The 18,352-nt window shown below is 40.0% G+C and overlaps 3 protein-coding genes across 4 annotated transcripts in view; all 3 read left to right on the top strand.

Annotated features, from left to right (window-relative positions):
- Positions 1-18,352, top strand: part of LOC310998592 (NACHT, LRR and PYD domains-containing protein 3-like) — a gene marked incomplete at both ends in the record, with an annotated part of 148,577 nt that overhangs the window by 38,866 nt on the left and 91,359 nt on the right. The gene's annotated exons all lie outside the window — the stretch shown is intronic.
- On the top strand, positions 1,339-10,159 carry tspan14 (tetraspanin 14). Of its 2 annotated transcripts, none has more exons than XM_083987785.1 (9): positions 1,339-1,379; positions 1,895-1,975; positions 3,793-3,843; positions 4,518-4,664; positions 5,196-5,366; positions 7,057-7,182; positions 7,297-7,347; positions 7,468-7,581; positions 8,864-10,159. In XM_083987785.1, the coding sequence occupies exons 2-9, from the start codon at positions 1,895-1,897 to the stop codon at positions 8,927-8,929; spliced, it is 807 nt and encodes a 268-aa protein (XP_083843911.1). In that variant the 5' UTR covers positions 1,339-1,379; the 3' UTR covers positions 8,930-10,159. The 2 variants fall into 2 exon arrangements, with proteins under 2 accessions (XP_083843911.1, XP_083843910.1); XM_083987784.1 differs by having other exon boundaries at positions 1,350-1,464.
- The window catches only part of eml4 (EMAP like 4), a 40,169-nt gene continuing 33,053 nt past the window's right edge, over positions 11,237-18,352 (top strand). Inside the window, exons 1-2 of the mRNA XM_083987743.1 lie at positions 11,237-11,334; positions 12,847-13,377. Coding sequence (XP_083843869.1) covers positions 13,353-13,377 — 25 coding nt within the window. The 5' untranslated portion in view covers positions 11,237-11,334; positions 12,847-13,352. The remainder of the gene's footprint in view (positions 11,335-12,846; positions 13,378-18,352) is intronic.

Below are 18,352 nucleotides of genomic sequence, written 5' to 3'. Positions count from 1 at the left end.
CCGGTCGTCTCTGTTTGACCTACAGCAGCAAATGAGGCCGATCGGTGGGAAGATAATCTTTTTTTAAATAGTCTAACTCTATACCTTCAGGAGGCAGCGGTTGGGTCAGTCCACCTGTCGAAACGATTTATGGCTGATGACCTGACGACCTGACGAGGCTAAAAATAAGCATTGAAAAAAAGAAAAAAAAGAGCTCAATTTCATTGCAATTTGTTTGTCATGACCGCTTTTCCTGTCCATAGAGGTGCCGGAATCAATACAAAATGAAATTTCTTTGTAGTTGCTTAATAAAGGTGTACAGAAAAGAAAAATGAATTTGATTCCACTCTGGGTCATAAAGTTAGTGTAATAACTCATCTATCAGATAATGTAGCCCAAACTTTGTGCAAAATTATTTTTTTGAGTAAATCGCATTGGATAATGCAGGCGCACGAATTATGCGTCACGCTGCTCACGATTCATCAGCCACTGATATTGGATCCGTCATCCGTCAAACGTCTGAGACACACACACACACACACACACACACACACACTCGGTCTCGCCCCAAACATCGAATATCCCGCCCACTCGATAACAACCAATCAAATTTGTCTTCCTTACTCGGGTAAACTCGTGCGACAAACAGGACAAACGGCCATTTCTGAACACCTTTAAAAATAAAATGACAGATTCTCATTGATACAATTTAGGCCTATTTTATTTTATTTTTCTTATTTTATTTCCTTTTTTTTCCTTCTTATTTTTACTTTATTTTATTTTTGTATTCTTATTTTATTCTTATTTAATTTTTCTTATTTTTTAAATTTCTTATTTTATTTTTCCTATTTTTTTATTTTATTTTTCCTATTTATTTTATCTTATTTTATTTTTACTTTATTTTTGTATTCTTATTTTATTCTTATTTAATTTTTTAATTTTCTTATTTTATTTTTCCTATTTTTTTATTTTATTTTTCCTATTTTTTTATCTTATTTTATTTTTACTTTATTTTTGTATTCTTATTTTATTCTTATTTAATTTTTCTTATTTTTTTATTTTCTTATTTTATTTTTCCTATTTTTTTAATCTTATTTTATTTTTCCTAATTTTTAAATCTTATTTTATTTTATTTTTACTTTATTTTTGTATTCTTATTTTATTCTTATTTAGTTTTTCTTATTTTTGTTTATTTTTCCCATTTTATTTTATTTTATTTCATCTTATTTTATTTTATTTTCAGTGCTGCAGTTCCTCTCCGCGCCACCAGGCGGCAGTGACGTCACGCGCCTTCAACCTTCAACTGTGATAAACACCAGAGAAGAAGAGGCCGTTGTTTGGTTTGTTGTGTCGCAGTGTCAGAAGAAGAAGAAGTAGCGGTCTCTGCTGCAGCCAACAGGGTGTGTTGTTGTTGTTGCTGTTTGTGTGTTTCTTTCCTTGTTTTTGTGTGTTTCTCAGACACCGGAGGGATTAAACCGAGCTGCGGTGAGTCTGACGGGCTGAACATGAACGTTAAAACTCCTCCACTCGGTTTATTAGTTACATTATTTATTATTATTTCCCCCCCATCGCTCCGCTGCTCTGTTAGCATCCATGTAGCCGTTTCCTGTTAGCCTCAAACAAACCGAAAGTTCACAAACTTATTTTTACTGATCGAGTTCAATCACGGATCAATAACCCGGTAGATCACTGTGATACTGGATCGATTAGTTTATCAGAAAGAAAAACAGTTCCCGTGAGAAGAAGCTGTTAGTTAGTTAGTTAGCTCCGGCTAAGCTAACAGCGGCTAGTTAGTAAAGTTGAGGTAAACTTTGGGAGCTAAGTGGCTAACAAGTGTTACAACAAGTTGATAACTGGTTTATATTGTTGATACGTGCATATTATTAATACGTGTGTGTGTTTGTGTGACTGACAGATGTATTATTACCGCTATGAGAACACGGAGGTGAGCTGCTGCTACAAGTATCTGATGTTCAGTTACAACATCATCTTCTGGGTGAGTCTCTGCGTCATCAGCTGCGTCATCATCACACTCATACATTCATCTGCTCACACTGTTGTATGTGTTCATATGTTGTCCTTATACAATAATACAGATCTAATCTACTGCCTTAAACTCCTGAGGTGTTGACTTGTTTAATTGCTAATTTAGTTTATCCTCTGAATTGATAACTTGCTGTCTTGTCGACTTCTTAACTTTCTGACTTGTTTACCTGCTGACTCTTTTATCTTCTGACTTGTTAACTTTTTTATCTTCCAATTTGTTGACCTGCTAACTTGTTGACTTGCTGCCATGTTTATCCAGTGACCTACTGACTTGTTAGGTTAGGTTTAGGTTTAATCCCAAAATGTTGAACTATCCCTTTAACAAACTCTTTTCAATAGAGGCTTTCAAAGCCCTGCTCAGTGTTGCGGCCACGAGTATTCAGCCTTGTTCTTGTTATTCTTAGTGTGGTTCTCTATTATTACATTTTATACCTTATATTTTTGTAAAACGTAGGACCTCTATAGGACATATTAAACTGATGGTGAGATGTGCGGGTAAAGGATAAATAGAGTGAGATTATTACTGTGTCTAGTACGGTGAGAATGTTAGATTAGATTTTTTAGATTAGAAAGCCTTTATTGTCATTATACATCAGTACAATGAAATTATGCTGCTACTCCACTGAGTACTCAATGAATGTACATTATAAGTGAAGGTAAAGGAATTTTGAAAAGTGACAGTGAGATCTTGGTTTCTGGAGATAAACTTGTGAATAAACAAACAAATCTGATAGTTATTCAGTTTGTGAATTGGTAGAAGAGAATACTTTGTGAATAGTGGTGTTGACGGAGCATATCTGTTGTTTGAATGTGAGATGAATCTTAAGAACCTCTTCTGTTGATATGTTTACTGGTTGACTTACCTACCCGGCTGTTTACTACATGATATACCTGTTCACTTGCTGGGACACTTTACTTTACTTTTTTTTATCTACAGACGTGTTCATATGTTGTTAATGTGGTTACTAGTAGATATGTTTACCTATTTACCTTCTGACTTGTTCTTTACATCATCATCATCCATCTGTATCTCTGTTATCTAATATAATATAATAATAATAATCTAAGGTTAAAAAAGAACAAGAGGATGAGAGGGTGTGGTTTCAGTTTTCAGTTTTTGTTGACATGATGTTTTTACTTTATTAACTGAGCTGAAGCTGCTGAAATCTGTGCCGAGGTGAAAACAAGTGAAGAACGAGTACGAGTCGTGGTTTTTCTCTCTGCATCCTTCCTTTCATCTGGGTGTTGGTGTTGGTGAAAGAAGACGTGATGGTGTCTGTGACTTCCTGTTCAGAGCAGAGCAGAGTTGAAAAAGACCGTCTCTGTCTCGCAAGCTGAACAGGAAGCGTCACGAAGGAGTGTCAGCTGTTATGAAACATCCTGAACCACAGACACGAAAACAGGCCGATAGGTGCACACGTCAGAGTGAAACTGCAGCTACAGACACGTCACTTCTCCTAGTCTCATTAATCTTCTTTAACCAAAGATGGGACAAACGTTATCAATTAAAACTCAAATATCATTCATCAGTTAAGGAAGTGTCACTCACTCTGTGTGTGTTTTATCTAACAGACAGAGTGAGACCTTTATCTTTTCCTCCGTCCTGCAGCTGCTGTTGTGTCACCACCAAGTTCCTATTTTTCTGACGGTTGTGTTGATACGATGGCGCCGTCTAATCGTGTGTGTGTGTGTGTGTGTGTGTGTGTGTGTGTGTGTGTGTGTGTGTGTGTGTGTGTGTGTGTGTGTGTGTGTGTGTGTGTGTTGCAGCTGGCTGGAGTTGCCTTCATAGCAGCTGGTTTCTGGGCCTGGAGTGAAAAGGTGAATTAACACAAACACACATATTCACTTTCTTATTTTATTCAATTGTTCTTAAATTCTTGTAATTTTTATTAAATTTTTCTTGATTTTATCTTTCTTATTTTATTTTTCTTATTCACTTATAATAAAATAAAACAAAAATAGGAGAAATAGTTATTTTTCATTATTTTTATTCAATTCTTATTGATTTTCTTATTTTATTCAATTTTTCTTAATTTTATTTATTTATTTTTTTATCTATTTTTATTTTACTTTTTCGTAATTTTCATTCATTTTTTTCTTGATTTTATCTTTCTTATTTTATTTTCTTATTTTTATTCAATTTTTCTTATTTTATTTTATTGTTTTATTATTCTTATTTTATTTTTCCTATTTTTATGTGTTGACTTGTTAACCTACTGACTTGTTAATTTGTTTATCTTCCAGTCGAAAACAAAAAAACATATCAACCATGAATTAATGGTTTATATGATTAATGATTATTCTTCTTATTATTAATTATTACTCTTATTATATAAAAAACACGCTCCTCCCTCTGTCCAACCTGCGCCTGCTGGTGTGTAGTTCACGACTGTGGCCAGCAGGAGGCAGCGAAGCGTCTAAAAGCTGTTTATCGATGTGAACGAGGTGCAGAGGAAACACTTCAGGTTCTGGTTCTGGCTCTGGTTCCACAGGGAGTTCTGCTGGACCTGACCCAGGTGACGCAGCTGCACGGCTTCGACCCGGTCTGGCTGGTTCTGGTGGTCGGAGGCGTCACCTTCATCCTGGGCTTCGCCGGCTGCGTGGGAGCGCTGAGGGAAAACATCTGTCTGCTCAAGTTTGTACGTTAAAAACATCTGTCTGCTCAAGTTTGTACGTTAAAAACCTCTGTATCATCCAGTTTGTACATGAAAAACATCTGCTCGCTTCAATTTTAAGTTAAAAACATCTGTATCATCGAGTTTGTACGTTAAAAACATCTGTCTACTCAAGTTCGTATGTTAAAAACATCTGTATCATCGAGTTCGTACGTTAAAAACATTTGGCTGTTCAAGTTTGTACGTTAAAACATCTGTATAATCGAGTTTGTACGTTAAAAACATCTGTCTACTCAAGTTCGTACGTTAAAAACATCTGTCTACTCAAGTTTGTACGTTAAAAACATCTGTCTACTCAAGTTTGTACGTTAAAAACATCTGTCTACTCAAGTTCGTACGTTAAAAACATCTGTATCATCGAGTTTTTACGTTAAAACATCTGTATCATCAAGTTTTTACATTAAAACATCTGTATCATCAAATTCGTACGTTAAAAACACCTGAATGCTGTAGATAATTTGTTTTTGTTTTATTTCTGTTTTCCTCTCGGTCCAGTTTTCCGGGGTGATCGGCTTCATCTTCTTCCTGGAGCTGCTGGCGGCGGTCCTGGCCGTGGTTTTCCAGAGTCAGGTCCGAGCGTGGATCAACGAGTTCTTCCTGGCCAACATCAAAGCATACAGAGACGACATCGACCTGCAGAACCTCATCGACTCTCTGCAGAAAATGGTGACGCAACACTCGTTTATCTCTAACAGGAACCGTTAGTTTAAAGGATAATTACTGTTTTTTACAATCTGGACAAAATCTGATCATTTCCTCCCCCAGATAACTTTGGTGTCATTACAAGTGGTTGTGATGAAATGAGCTCCAGCCGAGAGCCGCGTATATCTGTATAATGGAGTCTACAGGGCAGCAGAATGCAGCCTCTAAATAACACATTATCTGCAGAGAAACTCCTTCATTTCACCAATATTTAGTTCTGATAGGCTAGTGCTATTCCCCTCTGAGTCCGGGGTTAGCTGTTATCAACATCCGGGGTCTGTAGGTTGACCTACTGACCTCTGACCTGGATGATGTCATCTCTGAGCGCCGCGCGGCTCATTCTGATAATAATCATTCTGCTTCGGCACTCGGGTCCATTTTTATCTCAACTAGCCGGAGCTTTAGTGAGTCCAGGTTGAGGAGAGGAAGCCTGTGGAAGCTGAACTTCATCCAGCTGCTCATTTTGTTCTGACAAGTCAGAAACACGCAGAAACAAACCGTAGCATTAGCGGTAGCAACAAGCCATGGAGATGACATCATCCAGGTCAGAGGTCAGTAGGTCAACCTACAGACCCCGGATGTTGATAACAGCTAACCCCGGACTCAGAGGGGAATAGCACTAGCCTATCAGAACTAAATATTGGTGAAATGAAGGAGTTTCTCTGCAGATAATGTGTTATTTAGAGGCTGCATTCTGCTGCCCTGTAGACTCCATTATACGGATATACGCGGCTCTCGCCTGGAGCTCATTTCATCACAACGACTTGTAATGACACCAAAGTTATCTGGGGGAGGAAATGATCGTATTTTATGCTAGAAATAAGGTCTTTGATTTGATTTGATTTTTATTTGTCTCAAACAAGCACATCAAAAGACAAACAATCTGTGTAACAAGAAACAAAACAACAATGATACTGTGCAAGTTTGAGAAGGGGCTGAAAGAAGCAAAGCTTATCAAGTTCAGCCCCCCCTTACATTGTGATTCATGTCATACATCTGTAGTTCCATACAATTCAGAAGATTAAAAACATATTGCTTTAATATGAAATAAGATCATGATTATAAATAAAAAGAGTAAAATTAGCAGTCCAGTTCTTCTTTATAGCTGACCAAGAGTGTATGTTTGTACTTACTTTTAAATTGTTTTAAGTTATTGCACATTTTTATATCCTCATCTAGTCTATTCCACATTTTAACACCACAAAAATAGATGCTAAAACTTTTTAGGGTAGAATGGATGGTAGATTGTTTAAAGTTACAGTTCCCTCTTAAATCATATATGCTTTCTCTGACCATAAACATTTTCTGGATGTTTATTGGTAGCAACCTATTCCAGGCTTTAAACAAAATCTGACCTGTTTTGAATTTGACCAGGTCCTCAAATCTTAAAATACCCGATTTTAAAAACAACGGATTTGTATGATCAAGGTACCCAGCATGATGAACCATCCTTATGACTCTTTTTTGTAAAATGCAAATCTTTTGTAAAGTGCTTTTATATGTGTTTCCCCATACCTCAACACAGTAGGATAAGTATGGATCAATGAGTGCATAGTACAGCATTTGAAGTGACTTCTGATCTAAAACATGTCTAGTTTTACCCAAAATTCCAAAGAGAGGTCCAGATTGTAAAAAACGTGACGTTCTCCAACAGAACAACTGCTGTGGAGCTCAGGAACCGTCCGACTGGGACCTGAACGACTACTTCAGCTGCAACACCACGAATCGCAGCAGAGAGCGCTGCGGCGTCCCGTTCTCCTGCTGCCTCTCTGATCCAGCTGTGAGTTTACTATCGATCGATCGATCAGTACTTCATCAATACGCATCACTCGTCACCATGGTAACAGAACAACGTGTCGATGTGTGTGTGTGTGTGTGTGTGTGTGTGTTTCAGGACTCGGTGGTGAACACTCAGTGCGGCTACGACGTGAGGAACAAACTCAAGGTGAGTGAGGTTTCTGACAGCGAACGTTGTGTGATGATGATGGTGATGATGGCGTCATCGCAGGAAGTTGGTTACTATGGTTACTGCGGTTCTCTGATGTTGTGTAATGTTGCCGTGCAGGGCGAGTGGAGCAACCACATCTACACTAAAGGCTGCATCGCGGCGCTCGAGGACTGGTTGCCAGGAAACCTCTACACGGTCGCCATAGTCTTCATCGTCATCTCTCTGCTGCAGGTACGGCACCACGTACTGGTACCGGTACCACGTACTAGTACCGCGTACTGGTACCACTGTGTACCGGTACACACAACACACACATTAGCCTTTTCCTTTTTTAGATTTTTTTTTAATTTAACCTTTATTTTAACAGGGAGGTCCTTTAAGCTCTTTTTCGCGGTCGCCCTTCAATAAACACAGTTGAAAATACAAACTAGAATATTTATCAATTTAGATTTTTTTTTATTTAACCTTTACATACATCAATACAATACAATGAGTACAAAAATTTTGACTAATCTGATGTTTGTAAAGTTTATAAAACCAATGATTGGACAAACATTACTATTTCTCTGTGCACGTTTTTGTAATAAGTCATGGTTATCATAGATTAGCCAGGCTAACGGTTAGCTTAGCCGGTTTAACTTTAATAACTCAGTGACTCAATAAACGCTCCATGAAAAAATATTTTCTCCAGCAGATATCTGAGTTACAACATGACTGAGCTAACTGGGTTTCTTGTTGACAGTTTCTTGTCGTGTCAGATAACAGGAGAGTTTTAACAGCTGACGTCTTGATGCTAGCTTAGCTGCCGCCGTTATTTATTATTATTAGTTTATTTCATAGGGACAGTGCACCACTAATCAACAGAGTTAAAAGAAAAACTGTAAGTGGGCCAGAGTTAGCCAACAAGGCTAGTTTTCGTCCGTTGTCTCTGGCCAGATGTTAAAGGCAACCTAAAAGCCAAAAAAAGGGGCAACAATTAAGTACTTTCAAAACACAACTTACATAACAATCTACCTAGTAAAAGCTCATAATAACAAATAAAACAGGTAAGAAGTCTGACATACAGCATAACAAAAGCTCATGGCATGCAGACATGACATGCAGACAGGGAGAAGAAGAGTGAGAAAAAGCAAGAGAAGACAGTTCAGCTAGAAACACATGCAAGTAGCACACAGAGCTAAAACATTAGCACAAACAATATCAAAGCCGTTAGCTTAGCTACCGCCGTTAGCTGTCCCTGTCAGCTGCAGCAACTGATGCTTTCTAGACACTGTGATTCCCCCAAACTGAATAAATACAACACATAGCAACACAAAACACACACATGGAAATAGTAATGTTTCTTCAATCATTTCAGATTTGTCTAAACGGTGATAGGGCGTGAAAAATATGATAGCTAAACTCTCGTTCATTACTACTGTTCTCATTCAAATTACGTGCTGGTTTTCTTCCCGGAAGTAGGAGATTCGATCTAAACTGACATCTCTCTCTCTCTCTGTCTCTCTGTGATCAGATGGTGGGGATCTACTTGGCCAGGACGCTGATCGCCGACATTGAAAAAGCCAAATTCAGCTACTGAAGCGGACACCTGTGAGGGGGCGGGGCTTAACGCCCGGTGTCACTGGACCAAGTCTCTTAATTCAGACACGTGCCTTCTTCCTCTTCCTCTTCTGTCGTATCTTTACACCATCGGTCCAGTCTAGTCTTCTGATGATGATGATGATGATGAAGTTGCTATGATGACTGAGAACATGGCCTTTATTTGTGTGTGTGTGTGTGTTTGTTTGTTTACATTGACTGAGAGACTGAAGTCTTAACAGGTTTTCTTTTTTGTTTCAGTCTGAGAGATTCTGCCTTAAATTTTTCGTTTTGTTTCTTCTTTTTTTTTTATATATATATATTCAGACTTAAATGTGAGCGACTGATCAGAACCAAACTGCCTCTTTTCTCTTTGCCTGCAGCTTCTACTGTTTTCTACTGTTTGAATGTGCGTTGAACCTTTGATCTTTGATCCAGTGCCTCCTTTAAACCGCCGCCATCCTCAGTTTCAGCGATTTAAAGGAATAACAAAACAAAACAAAACAAGAAGTGCCTGTGTTTTAGTGCGAGTAAGTTTTGACACTGAGAGGAGGCGGAGTCAGTGATGTCATAGATCTGATGTCATCCACTGCTTTCCTGTCGTTCGGAGATGATGTCAAACTAACAAAGGTTGAATCTTTTATCCTCCAATGCTGACACTTCAAAATAAAAGCACACGACGAATGTTTTATTTTTCACAATCGACAAATCTGAAGCTGAATATTTTTCTCCACTGATCAAAATGCAATTTCTGTTTATTGATTGAGCGATTAATTGACTGGTTGCTGCATCAAGACTGTGAAACTGTCAAATTTTAATTTGTTATTGACAAAAGTTTAAAGAAAAAAAATCGTGGACTGTTCCTTTAAAAAGGTATCGGATTCATGTGATCACGCGTTTGATTAAATATGAAGGTTGTGAGACTTTATCGACACTGGATTCATGTTAACAAGCTTTGAATAAATGAAGTGTTTATGTTGAGTTGTTTTGTTGCGAATAAAGGTTTTCAGGATGTTTGAGCCAATCACAGTGAACCAGAGAGAATATTCAGAATTAATGTTTATATCTTCAGCTTTAATTCTTTTATTCTTCTTTGTTTGTCTTTCTGTCGATGAATGGTGAATTATTGGTTTGTTAAAAACCAGACAGCTTTTATTCTGAAGGGATTCTGTTTTTTATAAAAGTGAATTTTTATCTTTTTATATTCTACAAAAATAAAAACTGAAGTTTGGTCTGAGTTTGTTGTTTGAGTTTTTTTTTTTTTTAATTCTTTGATCAAAGTTAAACAGTTTTCTAAGAAAATAAAGCGCTTAAAAAGTGTCTTTTATTCTGAAGTCCGTTCTTTGCCACTTCCTGTTTGACACTTCACTGAACTTGACACATTCCTCAGTTTAACTCTACTGATCATCAGCCCTGTTTGTTTTCATCTCATCTGCTTTTAGTTTTTGATGATGAATGTGCCTGATTATCGATCAGTAGAAATCTATCAATAATATCGGATCAACACAAACACAAACTATCAATTGAAGCTCATGAAGCTTCTTCCCGCTCAGTCTTTCTCAATCAGTAGCCTACACTCTTTATTCAGTCACTTCCTCTGCTGCTTCTTGCACAATTGTTTATGTGTGTGTGTCCACGTGGCGGCGCTGCAGAGCTCCATGTAACACACACACACACACACACACACACACAGTGGAGACTCCAATGCTGTTTTGGAAAGATGTTTGTCGATGGTTAAATATTGGGATTAACAATTCTTTGTTTAACAAATTTCAAGTGATGATTTATATGGACGGTCTGTCAAAAATGGTGAACATAATTCTTATTATGGGAAAATAACATATAGGCTACACAAGAATAAATGGAAAAGCAGCAAACCCCATAAACTGTTTTAAAAATGAAATAAAAAACTATATAACATCCCTAAAGGTATTATCAGAAGAAAATCTGTCTATAAATGAATTAAATGAAACAATGTCAAAGTCTCTTGCTTTTTAAGTTACAATCCTGTGTTCTTTTAACACACTTAAAGCACTTTTGTTGAAATGTCAGCCCCTATATTTATTTTATTTTATCTTGTTAAAGGGATACGCCAACATTTTTTTTCGTGTCTTGCCTCACTCCAGAGTCCATGACCAGCAGATAGACACCATCCTTTCGACTGTGCGTGCAGTAACCATGGAGATAGAGCCGTATCGCCCGTAATTAGCTTAGCTCAAACACTGGAAGTGTATGGGTAGTGTTAGCCTGCCTCCACCTAAAGTTGCTAATTAGCTTAGCTCAAACGCTGGAAGTGTATGGGTAGTGTTAGCCTGCCTCCACCTAAAGTCATCAGAGAAACTCTTCAGCAACTCTAAACGGAAACCGGCGGGCCGATCTTCGTCTCAGAGCTGACAAAACTCTCCGGTAAGGCATCTTGAGCGGTCAAATGCCGGTAACGGGACGAGATCGGTCAAAACGGAGGGTTCAAGCAAAGACGGTTTATTTTGGTTCAAGCTCGAGGGTAGGTTAGCTTCCTGTTTCAAAGTAAAAGCACAGATTCTATCGTCATGGTTTTCTGTATGTAAAGGGCAACGGGTGTTTTATTTTGTGAAAGTAACCGGAAGTGCGTTGGTCACAACGGCTAGCTTGAGTAGCGCCACATTCGTCCGAACAAAATTGTAAACAGCTGGTATTTAGACAAATTAACGACACACTGCTGATCTAAACGGCTACTTTCTCGCCTAAAAATGTTTGAAATGTGGATAAAGTGATATATTTACAGAATTTAGAGCTAAAATGAAATCAGCTTCTGAATGCTGATTTCGGCTCGGGTAGGAGGCAGGCTAACATTACCCATACACTTCCAGTGTTTGAGCTAAGCTAATTAGCGGTGTGCCAGCTCTGCCCGTATCTCCCTCGTTACTGCACGCACAGTCGAAAGGATGGTGTCTATCTAATGGTCATGGACTCGGGAGTGAGGCAAGACATTAAAAAAAAAAATGTTGGCGTATCCCTTTAATGTGTTGTAAGCTTGTAGTGTTTCAAATGCAAGCAAATGTTTCCTCAAATGAGTTTAAAGTGTAAATTGATGTGTATTTCAAATTGAAATGTAGCCTACGGTAAATTGTGATGTGAAAAAAAAAACCCACAGTGGAGACTCTTTTTTTCACAACTTTATTAAGAATTGTGCAAAACAATACCTACAATTCAACACAGCAACAAAGATTACTGCCAGGGGGTTATATAGGCTACATAAAGGTTTTTTTTTTTTTTTTTTTTTTTTTACAGATTGCTTTATAAAAATATGTTGTAGAGAGCACATAGGTTCAAGGTAGCCTTTGTGTTTTTTCAATAGTTTTAGCCTAGGCTACTGTTTGACTTCGTTATTAGGCTAAATGTAAGAAAAAAGGATTTGTTTGATTTGTGTATCAACATTTATGAATGTGCCAAAAAGGATATAATGATGGTAAATGGAAAGACAGTGAAGCCAAACAGTAGGCCTAGCCTATACATTTTCAAAATAAGGGAAATCAAATTACCCAGGAACTGGTAGAAAAAGGGCAAGACCAAAACAAATGAAAGACATCTTCAGGGCATCCCAAACAAAAAGGGCAACTTGTATCTGTGACATTTTTAAACCGTTTTGAAAAGAAGACTTTAGAGGGGTAAATGTGCAATAACTGATGCTTGTTTGTTTGTTTGTTTGTTTGTTTACTTTTTAATCTTTTTAACCCTTAACTGGGTGTGTCATGAGTGTGTGTACATGTCAACTGTCATTTATGTATTTTATGTATATTAAGGCAGCTTTTTTACCATGCACTGAGTCCACAACAAATTTCCCCTGTGGGACATTAAAGTTTATTCTATTCTATTCTAAATTCTGTGGATTATTTTTGAAGGATAGCCTACTTCTTTTATTTTATTAACACATAACAGTGGAGACTCTGCAGTGCAGCCGCAGCTCCTCTGAAACCTGACCCCCTCCTCCTCCTCCTCCCCCTCCTCCTCCTCCAGAGGAAGCGCGCGCTGCCAGAGCAGGCGGAGTCGGAAACGCGCAGCAGCCTGGGTCCGTCGTGTGTGCGGCTCGGCTCGGCTCGGCTCGGCGGACTCGATCTCTCTCTCTCTGTGTGTATCTCTCTGTGTGTCTGATCTGATCCTCCGGGGAGCGGCGGCTTCTTCCTCCTCCTCCAGCCCGCAGCGCAGCGCAGCACAGCGGCGGATCTTCGGCCTCACGGACAGGACGGGACAGACCAACCAGACCCGGCTCAGCTCAGCTCGGCTCGGCTCGCTTCCTTCCTTCCTCCTCCTCCCCCCTTCCTCTCCTCCTCTCCTCCTCCTCCCCCTCTCCTCCTCCTCCTCCTCCGGTGCGGTGGAAAAACCCGGACGGAGGCCCGCAGTGCGCGCTCAGCCTCCCGCAGGCCTCCCCGCTTCTCTCCGGGAAAATGGACGGATTCACGGGCAGTTTAGGTGAGTTGCCTCGCCTCGCGCCTCGCCTCGCGCCACATCCCCGCAACGCACGCACGCTCACCTCACCTGGCCACCCCCCTGCCTGCGCGCGTGCAGCTAGCGGCGGGAAGGCAGGAAGGTGAGAGATAGAGCCGCACGCGCCTCGATTCGATCTGCTGGCGGCTTTTACACGTGTCACTGCTGTAGCTATTTATCAGAAAGACGCTGCTGCAGTCTACTAGTCTGCTGCTGCACCGCCCCTCCGGCGGCTGCTGCTGGGCCACAAATTCAAGTGCCCCCCTCCTCAAGTAGGCTAGTAGACTCTGCAGAGACCTGGACCCCCCCGAAGATAAAGACCTGGGTCTGTTAGGGACCAGTAGAGACCAGCAGGGAGCTCAGACAGACTGAAAAACAGCTTTAAATCCTTTATTGTCTCAGAGACTCTGCAGGTCCTCAAACCACAGCTTGGAAACCACAGAGTGTGTGTGTGTGTGTGTGTTTGCCACTCTCTCTCTCTCTTTCTAGGTCTGTGTGGGTGTGTGTGTGTGAGAGAGAGAGAGAGAGTGTGTGTGTGTGTGTCTGTGCGCCCACGGTGCCATAATGTGTGTGGACTCTGATCTGCAGAACAAAGAGTCAGGAAATGATTTATTTATTCATCCAGTCTGTTCACACCTGTGTGTGTGTGTGTGTGTCTCTCTCTGTGTGTGTGTGTGTGTGTGTGTGTGTGTGTGTTACAGGATGTATAAACAGTGACATTAAGCAGAGGAACGTCGTCGACGCTGCAGATCAGATCATATGAAGTGACTGAACTTTATTATTAAAACATCATTGATTAGTTAATTTCTGTTTTCACTTCATTCAAATCAATCAAACTTTATTGCCGTGTCACCTGAGACACAGGTGAGCGTCACATCCACCTATCATCAATACACACAGACTGACAGATCTTGACCTTTTGTTCTGCGCTGTGATTGGGTGGAAGCTCTCGTGTTGTTTTTGTTTCTATTCAAATTGATTTACTGCCGTCTGAGTGTTTTAACGCCGGTTCGTTGAGAAAACAATTAAGATCTTATCTGGCTGATCTGTAGCTACCTGAGGGATCAGGATCTGGAGGATCAGGTTCAGGTTCACATCAGGACTCCACTCTGATTTGACAAACTGGTTCCAGAGAATTCATCTGCTGCACTAAAACCAGTTTACTACTTTTACTATGCATTATGGGTAAATGATAATTATTATTATTATTACTTTTATCATTACAAAACAGCAGCAACAAATGGCCGTCAAAGGAGCCTCCTCCGTCCTCTGAGCTGTGTTCTTCTACTGCAGCTTTTTACACTCACAGGAAGTTTTATTTTGAAAATTCAGCAAGAAAAACCCAACAGATTTTGGAAAAAGCTTTGATTTTAGTGGTTGTTGTTTGGTGTTTCTGATCAGTGCAGGCGTCATCGGTTGTTATAATTGAAACGTTGGTGTGGTATCCCGGTGGGGTTGAGGTGTCTCAAATGTTTTATTATTTTTTGTGAAACAGTTTTGAGCTAATTCAAAGTTACGCACCAGTCTGTCGTACAAACAAAACAATGCAGTAACAACACTTAAACAAACTGTGTTAAGACGACAGAAAATATCGTCTTCACGTCAAAAATGATGTTTTAAACGTCTCCAGGTGTTTACATGTGGGTCACTAACCCAACTCACTTATAAACTGATTTAAAGCCACGTTATTAACATCTGGATTTCCTGGACTGCTCCGAACAGCTGCGTCTAACAGGCCTGTCACCATCATGATGATTCATTATCAAACAAATAATTGCGATTTAATGATTTATTGTCCTTTTCTGATCATTTTCTGCCACTATTACAGTGTAATAGTTTAATAATACACACGGAGGCGTTTAAATCCATGATGCTGATGTGAATAGATGCTCGTCAAACAGTTTGTGGCTTCATAAGTTAGTTTCATCCAGATGTTTTTATACAGATGAATGAAAACCAGTTCAACCATTATGCAAAGTGACAGCAGTCAGGTAAAATGTCATCGCTGTGACAGCTCGAGTGTCTATCAAGCCTGACAGGTATGTAGGCCAAGTTTCGTCGCCTCCACCGAGAGAGAGAGAAAGTCAGAGAGGAGTTGGTCTGTTCACACCAACCAACACCTGTTATGTTTATTACTTTATTTAGGTTTTTAGTGTTTTTATGAGTATTTATTTATTAAAACGCTGCTACAATGGCGATAGGGATTGCTCTCGAAGTAAGTATCGTTGTATGAAAATGTGCAGTGACAATAAAAGCATCTAATCTAATCTAAACCTGAACACACACACACACACACACACACACACACACACACACACACACACACACACACACACACATCTGTACAAATAAAGACGTTACTATCTGTCATCTGAAGACAAACACATTTGATGCCAGACGGCGCTCCGCAGTTTTCTTCTTCCGGCTCCATAGAAGCAAACATGGCGGGAGACAAATACAAATACACAATCCAACAACTCCACAACGCTCTGGTGGACAAGTTGTGAGCTGCACATTCACCACGCTATGAGATAATAACACAACGTTACCACACAGAGTTGTTTTAGAGGGAAATTCATGCAAAACCTCTGATGCACGTTGCCTTCAGGGACAGTTTTTCATCATCAGTCTCTGTATTTCCTTCTAAAACAACTCAGTCTGGTAACGTTGTGTTATTATCTCATAGTGTGGTGAATGTGCAGGTCACAACTTGTCCACCAGAGCTTTGTGGAGTTGTTGGATTGTGTATTTGATGAGTTTGATGAGGGAAACCAAGAAATCCCATGAGCCTCCGTAACCGTAGCTCACGGCTCTGCTCCACCGTTCTAAAATAGCTTGCACCGACAATTAAAGGTAACGAACCTACTCCTATGACTATAGGGATTATGGCAATGGACCAATTTGCCAAAATGTTGATCTATCCCTTTAACGGCTGCTGCAGCATCTTACAAAAATGTGTCCGTTTTAGGGATGCACATTTTGAATTTTTTTTCTGACCGATAACCGACGCTCGTTAACCGATTATTAACCGTTAACCGATAAGATTAAGACACTTGCGGCGCACGGCCCCCCAAAAAAAAAGTATCGCTCCAATTTTTTTTTTTTTTTTTTTTTTTGCCCTTAAATACACACGTGCGCCGCGACAGCTGATCAGTGCGCTCTGTCTCAACTGATCGCGCTCATATGGAGGTTAGATCGTCCAATGTAGAACTGTTTTTATACAAAGTGCAGCCAAACACCAGGCTGAAGGAGCAGCAGAGCTCCTCTGACAGCTCCTCTGACAGCTCCTCTGTGGAGCTGCAGGAGAGCTGCAGGTGAACAGGCTGGAGAGCAGCGACGTCCTCTTTTCTTTTTTTTTTTTCAGCGCCGTAGTGACAGGTGATGCACATCTATGTCCGTGTAGGCTGCATTTATTAATCGGTCAAAGTTCTTGTTATCGGTTAACGGTTAAACGGTTAATCATGTGCATCCCTAGTCCGTTTACGATTGAGAAGGCGACGTTCAGGCTCTTTCTGCGCAGGTGAACTCCGACCTGTGTGATGTCATGTAGAAATGACGTCCTGTCATTGGTCGATCCATGTCGCAGTCAGTGTTGTGTTCATGATCCACACGACACTGTAGGAAAACGGAGGATTTTCACCTGTTTCTACTGATTTACATCAATAATCAAAGTTATAGATTACAGAACCAGATTGATGTTGATGTAACTCACCAACATCTGCATCCAGAGGTGAAAAAAAAAACAGGCTGATGTTAACGCTCGCGAAACTTGAGTATACAACACAACCTGTTTTTTAAAATAAGAGTAGATAATAGATAGATAGAAAAAGTTTTCCAGAGATGTGTGGGCGGCAGGTGTGAACGCGGAGGTTTGTAACTGAGACTACGAGAGTAAACAAGTGCTTAATGCTACATTATCTATGTGAAAGGGAAAAAACGATCAGTGTTTTTTCCTGTGAGGGTTTTTATCTCTTCACCTCCTGATCTGTGCGACCACATCAGCTCATCCAGATGTGGTCGCCATTTAAAAACTGTATCACACATTAGACACATTAGACTGTGTGTGCTGTATGCAAGAAGAACCAGTCAGTTTAGAGAGGTAGGTGTGCGTGTGTGTGTGTGTGTGTGTGTGTGAGGATAAAATGATTACACGGTGAGTGATAATGAAAAGCAGCTTTAGCAGTTGGAGCCGTGATGTCACTCGTGGTTGACCAATAGGATCAGAGCCAACCGCACACAGGTACTGACAGGTGTTTGCTCGTGGTGCTTCCAGGGAACTCAGACTCCTGACTCAGGTTTCTTCAACCACAGAGACGCTGCACCAGTTAACTCTTCAGAGTCCAGTCGACTTTGAGTTTGAATATGGAGGCAAATATGGCGTCTCGCTGTGACATCACAACCTCCTCCGTCCCTGATTGGGTCCCTGTTTGGACTCCAAGGCTGCGTACATTTTTGTATTTGAAAACAAAGACGTAGGTTTGAGCTTGACCAATAAATCCTGCGAACAAGGAAGACGACGAAGCTCACCAGAGTTTTCAAAATAAAACACAATCACATCACATCTTTTTCAAAATAAAACAATATGGAGGAGTAGATTGGCTCCAAAATAGGGAGGAATTTTGCACTTTGTGATTAAAGCGTGAAATTTGGTAGACGCATAGCCAAGGCGATCTGAAAAGAATTGGATGTGGAGCCATCGTGAATTTTAAATATGGTGGCCATGGCAGCCATTTTTCAAGATGGCTACCATTGCCGCCAAGTGTGATGGATATAATGTGATATTGAGTACATAAATACCTAAATTGGTTGTTAATAAATTGTTTTTTTGTATTATATCCATAGCCACCACATTGAAAATTCCCGATGGCTACATATCCAGTTCTTTTCAGAACGTGATTGCTTGGCGTAGCTGCTCCACAAACAGTCTGCCAGTAAGCCTGAACTCCGCCAGCGCTTTTAT

This window comes from Trachurus trachurus, assembly GCF_905171665.1.
Source record: "Trachurus trachurus genome assembly, chromosome: 15".
NCBI lineage: Eukaryota > Metazoa > Chordata > Actinopteri > Carangiformes > Carangidae > Trachurus > Trachurus trachurus.
This window is presented reverse-complemented; position numbering and strand designations above follow the sequence as displayed.